General features: G+C 32.5%; 1 protein-coding gene across 4 annotated transcripts; it reads right to left on the reverse strand.

Moving 5' to 3' along the window:
* Positions 1-3,758: 3,758 nt before the first annotated feature.
* On the reverse strand, positions 3,759-21,445 carry LOC133190437 (cytohesin-1-like). 4 transcript variants are annotated; one of them, XM_061326075.1, is made up of 14 exons: positions 21,309-21,445; positions 16,346-16,419; positions 14,194-14,258; positions 13,501-13,567; positions 11,269-11,387; positions 9,910-9,990; positions 9,051-9,163; positions 8,571-8,719; positions 8,118-8,229; positions 7,736-7,750; positions 6,431-6,507; positions 5,620-5,776; positions 4,982-5,051; positions 3,759-4,883 (listed from the first exon to the last, which is right to left on the reverse strand). In XM_061326075.1, the coding sequence occupies exons 1-14, from the start codon at positions 21,343-21,345 to the stop codon at positions 4,811-4,813; spliced, it is 1,209 nt and encodes a 402-aa protein (XP_061182059.1). In that variant the 5' UTR covers positions 21,346-21,445; the 3' UTR covers positions 3,759-4,810. The 4 variants fall into 4 exon arrangements, with proteins under 4 accessions (XP_061182059.1, XP_061182061.1, XP_061182062.1 ...); XM_061326077.1 differs by lacking the exon at positions 7,736-7,750; XM_061326078.1 differs by lacking the exons at positions 16,346-16,419; positions 21,309-21,445 and adding an exon at positions 14,651-14,805.
* Between the last annotated feature and the right edge of the window lie 101 nt (positions 21,446-21,546).

Here is a 21,546-nt window from a genome sequence, read left to right on the forward strand (position 1 = left end):
ACCTTACGTCAATAAACTATTAATTAAATCTTCATCACATTCGCACTCATTAATTTTACTCGGTTCCCTTGAAATTTCTGGAATGGACTATTTGAGGAATCTAAAGCAACTCCACACTTGTATTCTTCAACTGCAGCATACATGCTAGTGTTTTTTTTTTATTATGAATGTTGCCCAGTACAGGTTCTTTAAGACACCACGTGTGTCAGAAGATACCGGGTAATAATTCCAATTCAACCCGTCGGTTGCCAACAAAGGAATATATGCTGTTAACATAACATTCTTAATTATAAACATTCCACTATATTTCAAAATGAAGTCCACACCCTGCATTTCCTACAGATATTCCCAAACTTCCAAACTTTTCAATTATAAACATACCTAGTCGTGTCTAGATATTGAACATCTAAAACAAAATCCTCTTGTTTATTTCTCTTTCTCTTCTTTTAACTATGGTTCCACTGGACACGTCATTACTGGTGATGTTTATATAGTTGAAAACGACGACATAAAAGCAATCATTTTTTGTTTGTTTGTTTGTTTGTTGTTTAAACTCACATCCCTAGGGACAAATACCATTAACATGGTAACACTGAATTCCATCCCGGCAATGACCGCACTGCTATATGGAGACGTCCCCATTTACAGATGGAGGGCTGCAAATTTTGACCTATACTCGGCACTCAGGGCCATTGAGCAGTGAGGGATCTTTTTCGTGCCAGCACTTACTGCGACAATGGACCTCGTTTATATGGTATCATTCGAAGGACCGGTCTCCACGTCCCGCAGTGGATTCGAACCTTGCAATCATTTTAAAACGTCCTAAATACGGGAGCCCCGATTTTTCAATTGGCGACAGAACTTCATTTCTATTATGAATTTTGTCGAAGATTATGCCAAGTGCTGGGCGAACTAGAAGAGGAAGACCTCACAGAACACTTTGTCAGAATGCATTAATTTTCAAACCATGTAATTGGTAATCAACAAAAAAATCACTCTGGTTCTGCACTCAAGTACTCTGAAGTTGATATTAAAAGGATGCTGTTGTTCCTCATTGGCAACATCTATGTAGTCTTTGGAGAAAAACTTGGAATTTCGATGCGCGCTAATTATTGCGCGCTTTATTAGCCGACCTGTTTTATATACCTACGAAGCAGAATTTATTCAAACCTTCTGTATGATAGGAAGAAAACACTTACTGTGGCCTTCAACTCGACATTCAGATATATCGACGACGTATTATCAATTAACAATAGTTACTTTCATTTATATGTCGACTCGATATATATCCCAGTGAACTCAAAATTAAAGACAGCTAGGAGTCTACTACACCTGTTTCATATCTGAATGATTTGCTGACCATAGACTATAAGGGCCAGCTAACAACTTAATTGTATTACAAACGAGATAACCAGCTTTTCCATCGTCAGCTTTCCTTATCAATGTAGTAATATTCCGGTATCACCTGAATAATGGTGATTACGTCTCCCAACTTACTCGATACTCAAAAACATGCTCTGAGCACGATTCACTCTTATACCGAGGCAGGCTACTGATAGATAAGTTGATGCTACAGAGATTTCAACAACCTCGTTTAAAGTCAACATTTCATATTCTATGATCGTTATAATGACCTTGTTAGCAAATATAACCTTGGGCCGTATTTTGACTGACATATTTTATACCATTTGTTAGGCCTTTGTGTTTATACTAAATTTGACTACTGAATATTCCGTCTCTACCTGATCAATATACAGGGCCTTACTCCTCCTAGACACCTACTCCCAGCTCTGGAATTTCCGAGGGTCCGTGTTTTCACAGATTTTTGTGTTGTTTGTAGGTTTTTGTTTGAGATCGATCACTGTTTCTTTTTCTTCACTTTTTCCATTTCATGAATATAAATTCCAATGAAGGGAAGGGATATGATTTGGTCAGCGTATTTTTTGGTAATCAAATACATGTATGTATTTACCTTTCTACACAGATCATTAAAATATTTGTACAAACCCTTGCCGAATGCAATAAATACAAAGAAGCATTATGCACTAAATCTGGGTATTTAACCGTCCGAACTTCTTGCACAATATTAGAAATGATCAGAAAAGTGAAACTTACACAATTTTAATGCAGAACATTTAGCATTTCAAAAGAAACTCTTTCCGATGCACACGAAAATCTTTATTGAGGCTAAGTCATTATAATGAAAAAGAGGTAAGGGGTTGTTACTTTTTTTGGGGGGGGGGGTGTTTCGTGTCACTGAAGTCAAAATATGGAGTGTATAAACCTATCATTGACATGCAGAGTGAGACTTTAGAGCAATATGAGCTGCAACTTTGATATCAGATATTTTTGTTGCAAAATTGTAATTAACTATTTTAATGACAGAAAAAAGAACGTTAATAAACTTCTATTGTTTATATTTGCGATGGAAGAACTAATTTTAAACTTTGATTGAAGCAAAATTATATTATTGTCGTCCTGTACAATACTGATTTCTTATATAATACTATATACATTCCATTGTACAGAAATCGTTCTTAAAAAAATTTAATACTTTATTTTAGTCTAATTGATCATATAAGTTTAAGTTGCATACACATTTATCATAACAGCACATTCTAACAGCATTATAAAATTCTCAAAAATGCATATTGCTTTAAACAAGTGGTTCAGATCGTATAGTATTTCACTTCTATGGAAGACTGCATTTGGTCGTGAGCAACGATGACACTGAAATATGTCGCTAAGAACGATAGGTAGAATTCAACACATGCATAGCCAATGTTGATGTCAAAGGCCTAGTCAAAAGTTGTGTTCAACCAAGTAAAGCATTTAATTAACAAACAATAAAAAGGGGCGCATTTGACAATCATACTTCAAGGATTTCTTAGTTATTATATTTTCTAAAGGGGATTGCCTATGTCTTTGATATATATCTTAAATCTAAAATCTAGAGCTAATTGTATCATGTATGAGGAAACTGGACGTACATGTAACCCATTGAACATTTACGTGTACGTGTATCTATACAAAAATGATGGATAAATTGTTACATAGAACTGAAAGAATTTGTATAAGGCATTAACTTATATGGAAAGGCAACAGTTCAAAATTCCAATTCTATAAATAATTGTTTAGAATGCACACATATACCTTAATTTGTAAATCATTACTTCATAATATTTATCCATATTCATTATAAATGTATCATTTCATTATATATTTATAATATTCACTTATCTTTTTCCCTATCGTCCTATAAGAAAAATAAAGGAAAGGCTGAAGAAAAGTTTCTAATCATCATTTTAGTATTATTTTTAAACCATGGTCATCACAGTAGTATACTGTAAAATACACATCACAAACATTCAGTTTATTCTCTGGTGCCAGTAGCTTATCCAGCAGAAGGGGGGTTTACATAGAGCGATCTGGACACCCCCCCCCCCAAGGGATTTTCAGTAATAAAATTTAGATCACTCGAAAACCCATTAAAGAAATTAGAAGCTTGCATAATTTTCATGATTTTCCCCAACTTCTCAGAGCCCAGGGAACCAAGACCACCTTCTGCATGCCTTCTTTTGTCCACAGTTATATATTTTGGTTACATTTGATCAAAAAAGTTTTAAAGATTATGAAAGAAGCATAACAGCGGATGATGATAGATAGCAAAAGGTCACGTGAGTAATTCAGCTGACCAAAATATGGCCATGTCACATTTCATATCAGAAAAAAAAAGAAAAAAAAGAAAAGAAAAGAGATTTTAATGTCCAATCTCGTTTATTAATCAGTTATTTTCTATATCAAATACACAAATACATGTGGGTGACAATTATAGTTGCATGAAAATAAAAATGTTTATGTACATAATGAGTTACAAGTAATACAATGCTGTGATTGCAGGACTAGAACATCCTCTGTTGAGAAGTTACCATGTGAATATCACAGAAAAATTACTCCTGCTGATAAGGGATTTTTTTTAACATGAAACAAATTTACAGAACAAATTATTATTAAAAAATATGTTTTATGTAAATGTACTTCTGACAGACTATTTACTATACCCAAAACATTACAAAATGTAGAAAGAGCAACTTTGAATAATCATCTATACTTGAAGGCTCAGTAGCTGAATTTAAAAAAATATTATTATTTTGTCTTTAATCCAATACACAAAAATCTAATTCCTTCCCCAATTGAAAATACGTTTAGAAAAAAACTTGTTAATGCTATGCTGGCATAATTTTTTTTTTTTTTTTTGGTTTTTGTTTTAAATTATCAGGAATAAATATTGCAAGCACAATTACACCACTTTTCAAAATGAGCATTTTTTTTTCAGATAAATCCTTATATTAAATAAGTAATGACAATTCACACTGGCTTTAAAAAAATTGCACCTTATTTGCATTGAAAAAAAAAAGAAAACACACCTTAGTAAACCGATATGTTCACTGACTTCTGTGTTTAGCAAGAATTAAATGATCAAAAAATATCTACTTTCTAAGATCAATTATATCATTAAATAAAAGCAATTCTAGTATATTTAATTATCATGAGAAGTATCACAGACTAGCGATGCTGAAAAAAAGTGGATTCTCTCACAATTAAATCGCACAAGAAATTGAGGCATGTTCATATGCGGCAAATCATGTTAGTGTCTGGTGAAAATAAAATAGTACAGATTTCTGAGTATGCTTCAGTATATTTATATATAAACATATGCTCCAAGGGTCCACGATGGCAATACGAATCACTGGTTAACTGAAATTGGTTAATATTTTCTGGGCCTCAATTGGTCAAGAAAGACAACTGTTCATTTCACATGAGCTGCCTTCTTTCTTCTTGCTGCCAACATGTCGTAAAATGGATTCTCACTTATACTTTGTCTGCAAGACAACAAAAAATTGTGACTTTAAAGTCTAAATGGTAATTCTTAATGATGACGGTTAAGATGATTCAGTTCTGTGAGGATATCAATCAATACCTTATACAGCGTATCCATTCATCCTTCTCGTCTGCATTGGCAGCTGACATTCTGTAAACATTGTGTTTTCCTACAGGGAGAAATCAAAAACATTTATTGAGATTGTGCCCAATAAAGTCTAACACAGGCATGAAAGATGACAAATATTTTAAAGATTTTTTTAAAAAAGACACAAAGCCAAAGAAAGAGGGTTGAGTGGCATGCAAATCACATGTATACTTCCATCTCTTAAAACACCATGAACTTCTATAATTCTCCCTAGTTCTACAAATCAAATAGAATTTGTTCCCAACAAACAACGAACCAACAAGCTAAACAAGATTTTATAGCCTTATATGCATGACCAACATGTATCATCTGAAATATGATCTTGGCTCAAAACCTAGACAAATCCTTTTCATCAGACAACATAAAGTGCCAAATGGACAGTAGGCAAAAAACAAAAAAAAATGAACCCCCCCCCCCTTTCAAAAAACAGAAGATCTAAATCTTTTTACTTCCCTAATAGTTACTTTCAATACTGATATTTTTCAAACGACCAATCATGAAAATCTTACCTCACTGAAATACAAAGATGAAGCATGTTTTAAACCCAGACTAAAGGGGGAAGAACTGTGTTATCAGAGAAGAGCCCCTACCTTCTACAACCTTTCCTTCCTTGTCAACCTTACAAGCCTTAATGATGTCCTGTCCTGTGGCAAACAGCTCAAAGCTGAACGGTTTGTTGGCTTTGTCTGTTGGTACCTCCCTGATTGAGATATTCTCTAAAGGAATGATTCCTTTGGGCTCCTTATCCTACAGAAACAATTTATTATTATATCAATCTGACAAGTTAGTAGTGATAATTAAGAACAAAGTTTTTACAAAGTGATTATAGATGTAGTCTTTAAAAGCCTTTTCAAAGACTTAGAATTATATATATACGATTAAGAAAGAAATCACAATTAAGAAATTGCAAATTTTGTCTTTTGAAACATTCAGAGAAAAAGCCATTTATCTATTCCATAAAATACATGCAAATACATGGTTTGAAATTAAAGGGAAAAAAATACAAAAGAAAACATACATATTACTCCATTTATCAAAATCATTTTTCAAAGGAAGTGTCTTTGAGTCAGTAAGTTTTCACATTTAATAATATACATGTTTTTGGGTCTCTTCCATGAAATCCCAAATTAAATAGTTTAATATATTTCTACTTCCCTTTACAGCACTTCCTTGTTTTAAATGAGAGCATCACTTTTAATAATTAACAAAAAGCAAAGCTAGACAGTTAACATTAGTTTTTTTTTCATATCCAACCTGATCAATAGATATAGAAAAAAAAAAGTGGTGATTTTCTACTTTATACAATTTAATTTGGCAAGAGAGGGTCATCAAAAATAATGAAATATTACAAGATTTATTTCTTGTTTTGTTTGTTTTTTAGTTCTAAAATCTGTTACATACTGTTGTGAACTGGAAGTAATACAAGCAGTTGTCATTGAGAATGAACCACCTTCTCTTCCAGTTCTTTATTCTTCCACCTACGAAAAAAAAAAACAGTAAGAAAAGTTATCTTGTTTTTCCTCATTCACATGCAGATGATAACAACATAGTTTTTTTAACAATAAAAGCTCCTAAATTTTTTTTTTTGGTTATTTCTTTCAAGTTATATCAATAGCAGACATTTCTTTTTCCTCCTCTCTATTTTCATAAATAAGTATTGTGGGAAAATTAGCAAAAACAGGTTATCACTCACAAATTTACCCACTAGAAATTGAAAATCCATGCACATTCAATGAAAAGCATTAACAATAGAGACATTCTTTCTTGTGAAACAAAATATTATCAAATTTTACAAAAGATTTACTGGTATTTTGCCATAAACTAAAAGACAAAACCATAAGGTGCTTGGATACAATGGAATATAATACATTTTTTCACACTATAATGTTGTAAACAGCAATATTCAGAGATGATATTATAATCATTATTTTGAAGTAGAGAAATTTTACTTCTGGCTACATTTTCTTCCACCACCATGACTAACAGTTGGATAATACACTAGTATCTTGACCCAAGTAACAATAGTTATACAGAAATGGTTAAATGTGTATTACAGTGCTTTATACTAGGTATAAGGTCTTATAAATACATTCTTTTGAAGCCACATGATCAGCTGACAGATATATCTACTAGTTTATTATCAAGCAATTCCAACATAGAAATTTCAAGTACATGTACATGTATATTGTACAAAATTAGGATTTTTCTAACAGTTTTCTGTTTTATACCAATATTGTTTTATACAATGTATATTATAGAAATCTCTTTAGGTACATGTATAGATACACATGTTCTTTTTAAAATTCTCTACCACTGTTGAATGTTGATGATCAGTTAATTCTGATTAGCAGGAAGATACATGCTCGGAAATGAGTTACTTTGTGCAACAACTGGTCAAACGCACCACGTTTTGGAGCAAAATAATATGAACTTCTACCACCTATATGCCTCCATGCTAATTTTATTCTAAACAGGTATTTTCTATAACTATCAAAAATATCTACACATCTTTTTTTTTTGGTTCATAACTATAGCTCAGCACCAACGTAATAACAATCCATTAAATAAAAACAACTCCCGAGATGTATAAATCACTTTTCCAAGCACCAAAAAGCTTTTGCCACATTTGACCAGGAAAGAATGTCTTTGATATGAAATATAAAACAAAGAGTCAACAAGAACATGGCAGTAATACACCAAACTTACTGATTTTTTTGGCCCCTGTGTAAGTAAAGGGGGATAAAAAGAGAAATACACAAGCACATCACATAGATTCCAAATACACAGAGAATTCATTTTAATGGAACATCATTAACCACTACACTTTCATTAAACAAAATTTTAATTTTACGGGGTAGAGCAAGTTCGAAAATAATATTTTTGCAGGCATAGAAGTTCTTTTGTATTTTTTAGCAAGAATTTGGGGGTTTTTCCCCCAAGATTAGTAATTTATAATTTTGTCATTCTAACATGCAGTTCAAAGGTTGTATGGGGTGAAATTCTAGAAGAACCTTGCCAACAATAAACAGTCCTGTGATTCTTTCCAGAATCCACCTGTATCCCAAACATTATAAAGGCACCGTCTTACCTTGTTTACACAACCAGCCTTCCTTGTCAGGGTTAAAGAAAGTATGCATCAAGTCATTCCCATCATCCTCTGGAATCTTAAAGGGTTCCTTCTTGATGCTTTCATACAAACTCTAAAAAGACCAAAATGAACTTGATTCTGAAAACATCTACTGTTGCATTTATAAATAATTTTTTTTTTTTTTCACCATAATTGTTAAGCTATAGATAATGTTTATGTTAATGAAATTCAAGCAATTTTTTTTTTTGGGGGGGGGGGGGGGGGCAATGATTTTCAAGGGATGATATAAATAATTTTCAGAATTGTTAGGTTGAATAAAAATATTCTAATTCAGACATACAAAATTATTTCCACCTCACCTCAAAATACATATGGGTATGAGACGTATTAGGAGTATAAGGTTGTTTCTGCATCAAAATGACCCCCTGCCTTCAGACAGGGAAGGTTACTCACTGTGAGTAGTTCAGGTGGTAGATCCCCACCATCGTTGATGCCACGGTTCATTGAGATGAATCTCTCCACGGTTGGTTTATCTTTAACACTGGGATTATGGAGACTGGTGTTCAGCATGATGATGGCAAATGACAACACGTAACAGGTGTCTGAAAAAGTAAAGGTATCTCTTGTTTTATACTGCGTAGCATTAAAATGAACAGTACTTTTCAAAGCCTTCCATGAAACAAAATTCCTTCCAGCAACATATTACATGTACCCACATTGATAATTTTAGCCTCATTCATGTGTTGTGTGCCTTATACCATTACTGATATTTAGAGAAAACGATATAATCCAAGAATCCAAAGGATTTCATAACATTCAAGAATAAATATATACATTTTTTTTTTGTTTTATGGCAAACGCATACATTTGCTGATTCAAGATAGTCTTCACAAAGATCTGCGTCCATGATGTTAAAAAGTTAAATACTGGTACCTGTACTGGTAAAAACTCCCGGGTTGAGCTCACAGTATCTCTCAGCAAAACACTCCATCATCCTGTCAATCTTTTGTGCCTCTCCTGGCAAACGGAAACTCCATAAAAATTGCCTGAAATTACAACGAGATACAGTGTACTTATCTTTGAAAACTTTATGAAAAAGAATAAAATTTATTTTGCCATAATATTGTAAAACTGCATAAAAATGTATAAAAAGCAACAACTTTTGTAAACAAGCTAAATTTAACTGTGCATAATTTTTCATCTTTCTGCTGCAGTTAACAATAACATTTAAACATTTTTATACATTTCACTTCAAGATATACTGATTCATTCTTAAGATAGATTCATTTTATTACCATTAAATTTGGTTTTTGTCAATGTGCATAGCCTGCACATTTGTGTTTATCTATTTCTTTGATAAAGGTAATAACTTATTTTATCTTTCAAAACATTTTACTTTCCAAACATTATCCCAGACAAACAAAAAAGCCAGCATTTATATATTACTTTTACAAGCTTTTTTCTAAGATAAATCCATTATACTTGACATACTATCTGGGCAAAACACTTTAAAATGGCTTTGTACTATATTTCTTCTTCATTTAACCCTTGAGGAACTGAAGTCTAACATAGGTATTTTAAAGACACTACGAAAAATGTCATTTCTTCTAGTACATACTAGGAAGTAGCTTAATTTGCATAAAATCAACAAGTAACATGAATCACATGGCTCTAGCAAATTCATTTCATGAAAATAGCTGATCAACTTTAACTCTGAAGTAATAATTTGACCCGATGCAAGATCTTGGGAGTTTTTCAGGACATATAACTATGACAGCGTGACATGACTTACCTCAATGCCTGAACCAGAATCATGTCCGAGAATTCATGTTCATTTACAAATGACTTCAGAACGGATATATTAAAGTCATTCCTGTAAAAGGAAACGTAACTGTTTTAATACTTAAACATACAAAACAATGCTTACTTTTTGGTTGGTTGTGCTTTGTTATTACTTTCATTTAAGTAAATAGATATTTAAAATAAATTCCAATCCATTTTCTGTTCTAAACCAACATCATTTGACATTATATTGCTAGGTTTGAAATGTATTTCTATCTTCTCAGACAAGGCATACTTCCCTTAAAGAAACATATACCTCTTGAAATCAACAATCTTTTAAACTACATATTACATAAAAAAAGTTCCTTCAAAATTATTTTCCATTATCAATGAACATACAAAATTTTGATTGAATTGTCATTTATATGATCATGTCCAATTATAGTAAACAATGGACATGAAAAATGCTTAACCTATCATTTATGTCATCTTGAATAAGGAGTTTGATGATACATATTTATATTATGATGTTTTGATTAATCATAACCTTGGAATAAATTGTCACATTTTCTGTTTCATTACTCAACTTGTACTAAATATTACAACAATTACGCATGATTGGACACATCAATGGACATGCATGACTGACTAGACAGATGATGTCACACATTTACACGTCTTCTACCAGGTGACAAATCCTGATGATAAAAACCAATAAATACACACGACACGCAACTATTTTATTGCTTACTATAGACCATGTATTCATTCACAAGCTGTGCGTTGCAACACAAACAAAGGGAGGTCACAGGAGTCAATATGCACCGATCATCAATCACATTTGGCCAGGTGTGGTTTACCAATGTACTTTCCGTGACTATTACACTGACCAGTTTCAACATGTAAAAGTCTACAGGGGTTTTTTTTTTTTGGTTACAGCAAAAATTTATACCGTCAAACCTGATTCTCCCTAACCTCAGTTACTATCATGGCTCTCTAAGAACAGTCTAATTTGTCTATTGGTAATTTGAATCTAGACTTGATATTTTGATTGTAAATGTTTATGCAAGCTTGAAAGGAACTTCAGCCCCTTCTGTAGTTTCTAAAATGTTGTCTAATCTATCCTAATACAAAAATCAATTTGTTTCAAAATGTGTAACAATAAAAAATACAATGAAACATTGTGCATTTCTAGAGTATGCTATTCAATATATAACTGAAAGACATACTACTGTTTGACTTTTGGTTGTCCTGAGTAGTTCCCTATCCTTCCCCATTAAGAAACTTACAAATCTCCTATTCCTAAGTGGTTTCTTCCCCTCCCCCCCCCCCCCCCCCCCCCGGTACCATGAATGATAGAGGAGCTTACCGTTCCCCTAAGTAGTCCCCTATAGCTGTTTTGTTCAGTCCCTCTCCCTGATACAGAAACTTGGCAACTTCCTGATGGTCATTGTTAAGGAGCTGATGGTCAATCAGGTACTCAATGCCCTGTAAACAAATTTCAAATAATGAGGAAATATGAAGACAAAAGGTTTACATACAATTCATTATCAGACATAAAAAATAACTTTGTCTATTCTTCCTTCAAATCCTTCTGTGTAGATGAAAAATTTTTAATTATACACTGGTTGGTAACTAAAATATTGGCTTTATTGTTTAAAGATTTTTTTTTTTTTACACATTTGATGGAATATTTAGTTTCTTTTTTAATTCAACCTTAAGATAATTGACTTATAATTTAAAGCCGATTAAATTAAACACGGACATATCATCAAATATTCAGATATGATCCCCATGTACAATGTCAAAGAACACAGACGAATAAGACATAAATACATGTATATGTGCCAATTCTGTCTGTCTTATAAGATGAATAGAAACCACATGAATGCTGATTATGAACTCCTAACTGTTCACAAACTATGGGTATTTGTTGTGCATAGAGTGGTCTTTGTTCAACCACAAAAAACACACCCTTCACAATACACATCTCTTAAATTAATAAAGAAAAGCTTATCTTTAAAAAGTACTTCTACAAACATATCTGACAATTCATACGACTGTGTGAACGGTTCAAAAATTGAAGATACAAGAGTCCCCCTACTTTAGTTTTCATGATGTGTGGCACTTATAAGCACTTGAAATCTCTTTAGCAGCAGCAGAACAATTTGTTATGTAATCTAAATTTTTAAATAAGCAATCCATATACTCTGATATAATTTTACATGCTTGGTTTTTTTTTTTTTTTTTTTTGGTACTTAGAGAGCAGGAAGGTAAGAATAAAGTGTGTTTTACCAAATCTATCCCATTAAAAACTATCTACTTACTTACAATTTCTTCCTTATTGCTTTTGAATATGTATGGGTTTAATAAAAAGAGTATTAGGAAGAGGTAGGGGGGAGAAAGGGGGAGGGGGGTTTATCTGTACATCCCTCAAAGACACATGATCTTTTATTAAGGCAAAAACATGAGAAGATGCTAACATATTTTAAACATGCAAAGATTTTTTTTAATCAGAAATGAGGGGAACCATAAAATATAATTCAAGAAATGAAAACTGTTTCTCGTCACAATTTTTGGATCTCCTTTTGTTTATTGCTCGAGGAAAACCTATCACACACAAGGCTCATAAAGATAACAGTGCATTCAGATTCCTTTAGCTTTTATTCTCTTTCTCTGCATTTATATCCATGTAATCAAGCAACAACAACAAAAATTCCTGCCACACGATAAATTTAGTACTTTAATTTAATAAAGATATGGCATGGTTCCATAAGTAGTCAGAGTAATCTAAATTTCAAATTATTCTTTCACTTTTGCCCTCTTCAGCAACTCAGAATGCCATGTAAATCAATTTACACTGACGTTTTAAAAAAGACTGCAAAACACTTTTTTGTAACCACAACTCCAATTGCTATGTGGGAAGTAAATAGTCATTTTCTGACATTAATGATGGTTCTGAGGTCAAAGAAAAAGCAGTGCCTACCACAGATAAATGCATACAGTCAAAAAATAATTATATTAATTGCCTCTCCATAATGTAAATCTCCATAAACCTTATTAATTTGCAGCTTTTTGAAATTTAAAACCAATTTTTGTAAATGGAATGGAGACTGTTTCTGTCAATTAAATGCTTGCGCTATGGAATACTTGGATGATGAAATGTCTGTTAATAATGTTTCTTTAAAAAACAATCATTACATTTAACTGTTTCTGTGAAGGGCTTTTCATTTACTAAGTTTACTATTAGGGGCATAAGAGTTTACTATCATTTACTAATCAACATTTATGGGAGCTTAAAACTGTCTTGTTAAATGTGTACAGCAAAACAGGTTTATAGCAAGGGCCAGTTGAAAATGATAAGTTTATTGGTCATTCATCATTTTTCTAGTAGTGTTTGAGAAAAAAATGATTTCGTTATATGCAAGTATCTACTAAATAATTCATTTTTTTTTTGTTTTAAATATGGACATGTTTATTATACTATCGGACAAAAGTACAGATAGGATAAATGGGACGGGGTAAGAAAAAAGGGGAAGCAACTTGTATTGGACCCTTAATTTTACAAGTATATGTAATGTTCTTGCTTATTGTGTTTTACCTTCTTTGGATCCATGTTAAACTTCTTCTTCCCAATGGACATCTGTTTATTCTTGGGATTGTTTTTGCTACAAAAAAAAGATACATCATAAAAGAAAAGATACATCATAAAAGAAAAAAAAAATCATTGTTTGATGGTGAATACAGGCCCCTAAATGAGCTATTTTCACAAAATATACAGTTATACACAGTCCCTGTAAACAAACACAGACTGAAATCATTCATTTGGTATGGCCATGCATTTAAAGAAAATTGTTGGGACTAAGCATGTATACATTTTCCCAATTATTTTTTCAATTTCTTTTAATAACTATATCTGACTCGTTTTAAGTCACAGTGACCTATATCAGCTGTTTCAATATTTATTCTGCGATCATCCCCTTCCATTCTCAACACACACAAACCAAAATGGTTTTCGTCTGATCTGAGGTATGTTTGAAAAACACTAAAAACCCCGCAAATCTTTTCTCGGACTCCTTGCAACTGACAGATGGTAGGAATGATGTCATTGGTTGATTATAATCAACTTCTACAATCCCTAATGCCAAGACATTGGTGGAATTCAGATAAAAGCAGCATTTGTGTTTCAAAAACAATGGGATTTTTTTTTTTGTTACAAAGATAACACATTTGTAGTTCCAGATGAAAAGACCCTGTTTTCCCCCCTTTCCCTCTCTGATAAAGCTGATCTTACCTCTCATCTGAGACCTCTATGGTCTCCATTTCATTGGAAACCTCAGCTATTTCATCTTTGAGTTCCTAGAAAAAAAAAGAAAGATAAACCAAATAAAAGTTTTAATTCTGCAAATTTAGAACTAGGGGATTGTACAAATTGCTATAAAGATTTTGTACCGGTATGTGCAATGTATCAAATTGGACATTCTTGCATTGAAATGTTTCTATATTACTCTCATGTTTTTTTTAACTGCTACAGACAAGTTTTGAAATTTTTCAGCATTAAAAAAAAAAGAAGAAATTTTATGACTTTTTGAAAATGTTAAATTCAAGGAATTGAGTCTCTCCTATTTCAGTAGCCTTGCAAAACATCTCATAGTTATCTCAAAAGGTGCTTAAATTTAATCATAAAGATAAAACTAGCACAGACTGACATGTATTGAAGCTATACTATTCCAGCCATTTTCAATATATACCTTAAGTAAATTTCCCCAGTGTAAAAGAGTTTTATCACACACAACTCCATCATCCATAAGCATCATTTTAAAAGTTTGATTTTTTTTCCAAACCATTTATATGATCTATGCTAACACATAGTTTCCACAAACATTCACATTTTTACAAAGAAGTACACTTTCGTTTCTCGTCTTTTTAATCCATAAAAGTCGAACACAACATCCCATCCATTTAATATGTTTACATACAAATATACTGGGGAAAAATGAATCCACTTGATAATTTTATAGTTGTGACATAAATTTTAAAATTCCATTGTAATTTATATAAAATCAAAAGAAGACACAAGAGATCCTGTTACTTTTTGATAACACATAAGATTATTGATGCACAATTTTAACGCAAATTTTCCACTCGGATATATTGAAATCAAAGTAGGAAATAGTCCATTCACATGCATCATTAACACAGGAAATAAAGACAAAAAACAGCTAAATGCCTCGATCACAACATGGTTATTGGAGGAAAATAAAAGAGATGATTAATACTCATTATAATAAATTGTCAATCGTGGACATGACCCCCAAATAATGGACAACTTTACAGTGGATATTATTGACAGTGCTTACTGCCCAGAATAATCAGTAAAGAACTGTCAGTCCAGAAGGCCTAAGAACAACTGTGCCCAAAAATATGTGGGGAATAACATTAATGGTTCAGGAACATTTTATTTGAAGAAGACTCTTTTAATTCTGCATGAGTCATCATAATGCCTCATGCATCTCCAGTTTTTTTCGGGTGACAAATATTTTTTTTTTTTCATCTGAAGAAAGCTTTGATGGAGTAGTTCAGAATCACTAACAGGGAAATGATATCATTTTATACAAATTTTGATACTCTTAACCATAATAGTGAAACAAGAAAAAAAATTTTAAGAGTGCCAATACTTTAAAATAACTTTAAAAAAAAAATTACAGTCATAATAATAAATCCTATTTAATTTCTTGTCAAAAGGTTAAAAAGCAGGATTGAACAGATTTTACACAAGTTGACACCATGATAACATAACAGATTCTTCCAGTTTATGACCTAATCTTTATTTTCTTCCCTTTTTTATTTTGTTGATACCAGCTTGCTATTTGACCTTTAGATTTATCTGGACCCTGTCTTTATCCTGTTGCTTGTCAGCTTCCGTAGACAGAGCAATCAGCTGTCTGGCACTTCAAAATCCCACACACCATTAATTCTCTCAGTTTTAATTATCTTAGCTTACACATGAAAAAAAAAGTTTCCCCCCGAGTCGCTGAACCAGCACAAAGAACAGTACAAAACACAATCTCTTTTCTTTTTAAGTTTCCCAGGAATTCAAGACATATACATTGTATTACATGTATGAATTCTATACTAAAGCAGGGAATATGGCCATCTATAATCTTCCATCTATAATCTTCAAGTAAATCAGTGCTTCCTTAAAATTAATTTTGACAAAAGGAAGGATGCAGTTGAGAACATGAAGTGTTTTTGGGGGAAAACACATCTGAGAAGCTGCAGATGTGAATTGATTTTTCTCACAAAGATTGCCTGATAACCAAATAATACAATGATGTACCAATCTAAAAAGGGAAGTAAAAGAGAAAGAAAAAAAAAACATTTATCATAAAGATACCATCCCACATGTTCCAGGAAATAAGTAAAAAAAAAAAGTAGCAACATACCTGGATTTCTTTTAGGAGCTTTTGTTTCCTCTCTCGAATGGTTTCCAGAAGCTGTTGCTCTTCAGGTGTCAGATCTGTAACAACAAACATCCAGGAAGAATTACAAATAATTGCAGCCACTCAGTTCTACTGACCACAGTCAAGTTCTAGGCTTTTGAGCTCCCTGCTGACTCCCCCATCAGAACATGTCAATGATGAACACATGTAAACAATATATACTTCTTCTTTCCACAGTATGTGCAGGGCTTGCTACCCACTTAGTTAATCCACAAAAATGAGCACTCTGTTAGACAAATGTACACTTGGACCACCACACTCCAAATGATAAATTTTATGGGAGGCAAATACCTATTAATTATTTGCAAACATTTGGTCTATATATCTTGAAGCTGTAAAGTTTCCCATCAATTAGAAATCTAATACTTCAGCTTCTCCCGACAGCCACTGGATGAACATGGTGATACAACATGAAAACTTTGCTACCAAATGGCTAGAAATGAACTGAGAATCTACTGCTTTTTCTTAACAATCCATGAGAAATCTAGCATATGCTGGATTCATCAAAACAAGGCCCTCGAATCCTTTATCAGTGATATCATGATGAGTTACTGCTCCCTCTAACTAAACCCCCTCAATGCATTGTCTTAAATAACAGCATACATCTTTCTAGTTAAATAAGTAATTCAAGGCCTTCACAGTGGTAATTTCTATTTATATAACCAAATCAAAACATTCTTTTTCTAATCTTAGCAATACCTTGGTCTAAATTGTACAAATGAAACTACAGTTAACCCTGGTTATCTCAAACACCCATATCTCAAATAACAGGGAAATGTCCAAGTGAGCTGTGAGTCCCAATTACTTATTCTTTATGATTTTTACCCTGGCGATCTCGAACCAACGGATATCTCAAAGTTTAATTTTGGTTAATCTTACGTTCGAAATAACAAGGTTTGACTGTAGTTGAGAATGATTCTTACTTGTGAAAGTAGCAAAACTTGCTAAACTGAGAAATGCAATAGGAATCTCTGTTTATATATATATATATTTACTGAACTCCTTACTTACTGCCTAAAATCTGATGTAAATTAGCATGTTAGTAACTATGATCATGATGACAGCTTGTAACATGTTCTTCTTCATGACATTTACACATCAAAATAACATACATGTTAACTTAAATGTAACCATTTGGCAGAATATGGGAAATACTGTGAAAACAATATCTGTCCCTGACCTGACTTAATTAACACTTCATTTCCCTATTCTAACCCAAATCTCTAAGTCTTTTATATTACTGGTATATAAATGAGTTTAAATGTATATAAAAATTTAGAAAATCACTAAGTAATAATGAATTTACATATATTGTAAAAGTAATTTATAAACATGAACACAATTTACAATGCTGTATTCTTTTCAAAAAATATAGCAACATATATTTTTTTTTCCCCTTTTCTAAGACTTGAAATTGTTGTAAATTTGACAGTTTCTATATCAACTTACAATTCCATGTTTTAATATTATAATGTGCTAAGTTAACACAATAATTAAAGTTTCCTACGTTTTACCTTCACCTTCCTTCAGGTGTTACAGTAAACTATTCCTGTTGTATAAATCCTGTCTTTTCTATGTTATGTAGCATGTGAAAATTAAACATGTCACTCACAATACCCAGGCTAAAATTGTGAGGAAATTCTGGGAATAAAATGTTATTAGCGATGTCCAGGATAAAACATTTCAGGAAATGCTGAAAACAAACATGAAGTTTTTTCCCAATTTTCCTTCCTTCAAGTGTGACAACATTAACACTTTATGCATTGTGGAAGTTAATTGCTATTAAACCTGGACAAATGGGAACAATTTATTTCAATCCTAAATGTAGCGTTAGAAAATGTCAGAGGCTTCAGCATTCTAGACCATGAAAATTGTTGCTTTATACCAAGCAAATAAAAAATGACTTTGGACCCCACTAGAAAACTTGGATCCCACCATCACCACCATGAAATAGGAGTTTTTCACGTTTGGGAATTTTTTGTGTGTGTGTTTTTTTGTTTTGTTTTGTTTTTTTTTTTTTTGCTTGTCAATAAATTTTCTGGGTTTTAAATACGTTTCGGAAGGGAATTTATTTTTTTTCCTTGCTTGTCAAGAAATTATAATAAGGACCAGTATCTCATTTAAGTGAGCACCATGATTTAGTAGTCATTTTTTTAAGGCCAACTTGGGCCAAGATTAAAAATATGCCTGTTTTTTCCCAAAAATATATAATCAATTCTGTCTAGTCAATTACTTTAAAGTAGTACAAAACACCTGTGAAATCAGATTTAACTCATTTCTTCTAAAACATGCCTGAAAAAGGAATAAAATCACTCTAATGTTAACAATCAATTATCCTTGGAAGGAAAATATAAACTATGAATGATATGTATTTACAGTATTCTGTAGAAAAAAAAATTGAGACATCATATATTGGACATTCTCAATATGTAGGTGACTTGTGACAAAAAATGGTTGACTCAGTTGTACTCGAGCAACGAACGGCTGTAAAGTTTAACGTATATATTGGAAATTCCTTTGCAGTAGAATATAATTTGTACAAGGTTTATGAAGACCAAAGTCTTACCAGAAGTTCAATCATTAATTGGATTGATTATTTTACAGAAGGCAAGGAGATGGTTAAAAATGATGTTTGTTCTGTTGCCCAGCGGAAGCAAGCCGCAGAAAAGATGTGTCCTTAGATGCAATTTGTTATAAAAGATCGCCAAGTTATAATAAGAAAATAGTTGCATATCTTAACAATAGGTGTGAAACGATACACCTCCTTCATGGTTCAATATGTATTGTATAATTTTGTCTCAGTACGGTTATTTTCGATATGATACATTTTGATAGAAGGAAACAAATTCAACCTTGTTTTATGCTTTCTTTTACTAAATCTAGTCACTTAATTTACGAATTTTTATTTGCAAATTGACTAGAAGAAATTGATTAGAATTTTTTGACCGTCAAAAATTATTTTACAAACTATCAGTCATAAAAAATTTACGTTTTCTATACTTATTTATACTGAGTAACGTGTTTTACCTTATGCCAAACCCGACTGAATAACGATCCCAACCGAAAAATGAACCGAACCGAAAATTAAAGATTTTGCACCATGTATCAAACCGAGAAAAAATACCGTGGTAAATCGATACCGCGGTGAACCGTTTCACTCCTACTTAACAATAATATAATTATTAAATCCCTAAAATATCGTTTACTTTAGACATGAAACATAAGAGATATGATAAAAAGCGGTCGCCCATACTTTATCCACATTGAATAAACGACACTCCCGAGCCAGAGGACTCGAGTTTTGATGATCACCATGCTAATTCTGGGAAGGGATGTCCTTATCCACCAATCCAATTGCCAAGATTTGGCCATTTCTGACAGATGGACTGTTCTTGTTATAAAAAATAACTTCCATGGTAAGAAATATAAGACTCGGAAAAACCTTTTAGCTTCTGTGAACAGACCGCTACGGAGCATGTCACGTGACCGCCTGGATCACGTGATTCACGCATGGGCAGAACAATGGCAGATGTGCATTAAAATTGAAGAGGACTACTTTAAACAATAATGAGCTCTGAAACCTTACTTTATTTCTTTTAAGGAAGTAATTCAATTAGTTCTCGAACTTTTTGATCACCCCTCGTATTTTGTAAAATCAGTAAACACCTTTCCCTTTATGCGCCATCACATTTTCTGCCGTAGTTAGTTTTATTCAAATACAATTAAATACTATTTTGAATCATGAATATAAATTTTTGTTATTTTAGAAAAAAAAAAAAAAGGGGACAAGAAACAAAATTGCATAAAATATTTTTAATACCTTAGCATATGAAATAAACTACTTACACAGGGGCTGACAAATCCCATTGCCCGACTAGTGAATTTTAAGGGTGGGCAAGTGGAATTTTTCAACCACTTGCCCCTGGGCAAGTGACTTGGAAAAATAAAATCCATATGCAAGTCATATATCTAAAGCTTTGTGCAGGGGTTTGCATGATCTACTCAATATTTATATTCCATTTTTTAAATATATATATAAATATGATAATATATTGTTTATGAATGATGGGACAAGCAAATATTCAGGTAGGGCAAGTGAATTTTGACCATGCACTTGCCCTTGGACAAGTGCCTAAAAAAATCTGTTTGTCAGCCCCTGACGTACAGCCAGATAACCAGGTTAAATTCATTTGATGTAATGTACATGAATGAGATACATGTTCAATTCTGTAATGTTATGAAAGCCCATTAATTACACTGATTTCGTTAACATACTAAAAACAAAGTTGAAGGTCACATGTAAGTATTGAATGTGAAAAAGAATTCAGAGAGTAACAATTAGCACATTTTCCCCTTACAGTGATGGAGTTTGGGTTCGCAAGGATCTGTCTATTTCCCACATACAATTCCAGAACAGTTATTTTGCAGAACTACATAGTTAACTAAATTTGAATGTTTGCCAGCCTCAGTAGCTGAGACTCTTGTCCTCCAGACTGTATGACTGTATTAATCAAATTGGAGCAATCCATCTTGTACTATTAAATAATCGACTGTCAGTCATTATTAGTAATGTATCTGCTGATACCTTGAAGCTTTAACATTTGAGAAAGGGCCAGATGAGACATGAGTCTGTCAAAAAGGGATGGAATTGGAAGTACTACCTTATCATTTATATTTCATTTCTAACTTACAACTTTTAGAAATTACTTGATTTTGTCTCAGTCATCACCACACCCATCACATAATCTGATAATGGGTATTTTATTTACATTAAAATGTTTAATATGATTTCTGAAAATGGAGTTTTAATTTTTAAGTACAATGCAATGGTGATCCTCCCCTCTCCAGTTACCCTGGCCTGGATCGATTCAATTTCTTATGGAAAGCATCTAAAAATTGTACTCACCAGAGAGATCAAACATATTGCTGTTGGTGTTCGCCATTGGTTTTTGCACTGTTCACGTTAAATATCAAAAAGTAAATAATAAAAAGCCTAGGTGTTTCTTTCATTCAACTTCCTCTCACGGGCGCCATTAGTTATGCATGACTGGCCGGATATTTTCGGATTTTATCGTTGATATTTGCATTTTTCGAAGAAAATGCTTTTTTATGTTTTCCACATTTTTTATTTGAAAAATTAAACA

The sequence above is a fragment of the Saccostrea echinata genome, unplaced genomic scaffold, assembly GCF_033153115.1.
Source record: "Saccostrea echinata isolate AGI-Se365-2 ecotype Australia unplaced genomic scaffold, CSIRO_AGI_Sech_v1 ptg000022l, whole genome shotgun sequence".
In the NCBI taxonomy this organism is placed as follows: domain Eukaryota; kingdom Metazoa; phylum Mollusca; class Bivalvia; order Ostreida; family Ostreidae; genus Saccostrea; species Saccostrea echinata.

Bases quoted from the DNA above. Each gene is read 5' to 3' on its own strand.
- LOC133190437 (XM_061326075.1), bottom strand. From the start codon at position 21,345: ATGGCGAACACCAACAGCAATATGTTTGATCTCTCTG. The intron at 9,991-11,268 runs GTAAGCTCCTCT...TTCCTTTTACAG, and splicing joins GGGGACTACTTAGGGGAACG to GAATGACTTTAATATATCCG. The intron at 8,720-9,050 runs GTACCAGTATTT...TTACTTTTTCAG, and splicing joins GGGAGTTTTTACCAGTACAG to ACACCTGTTACGTGTTGTCA.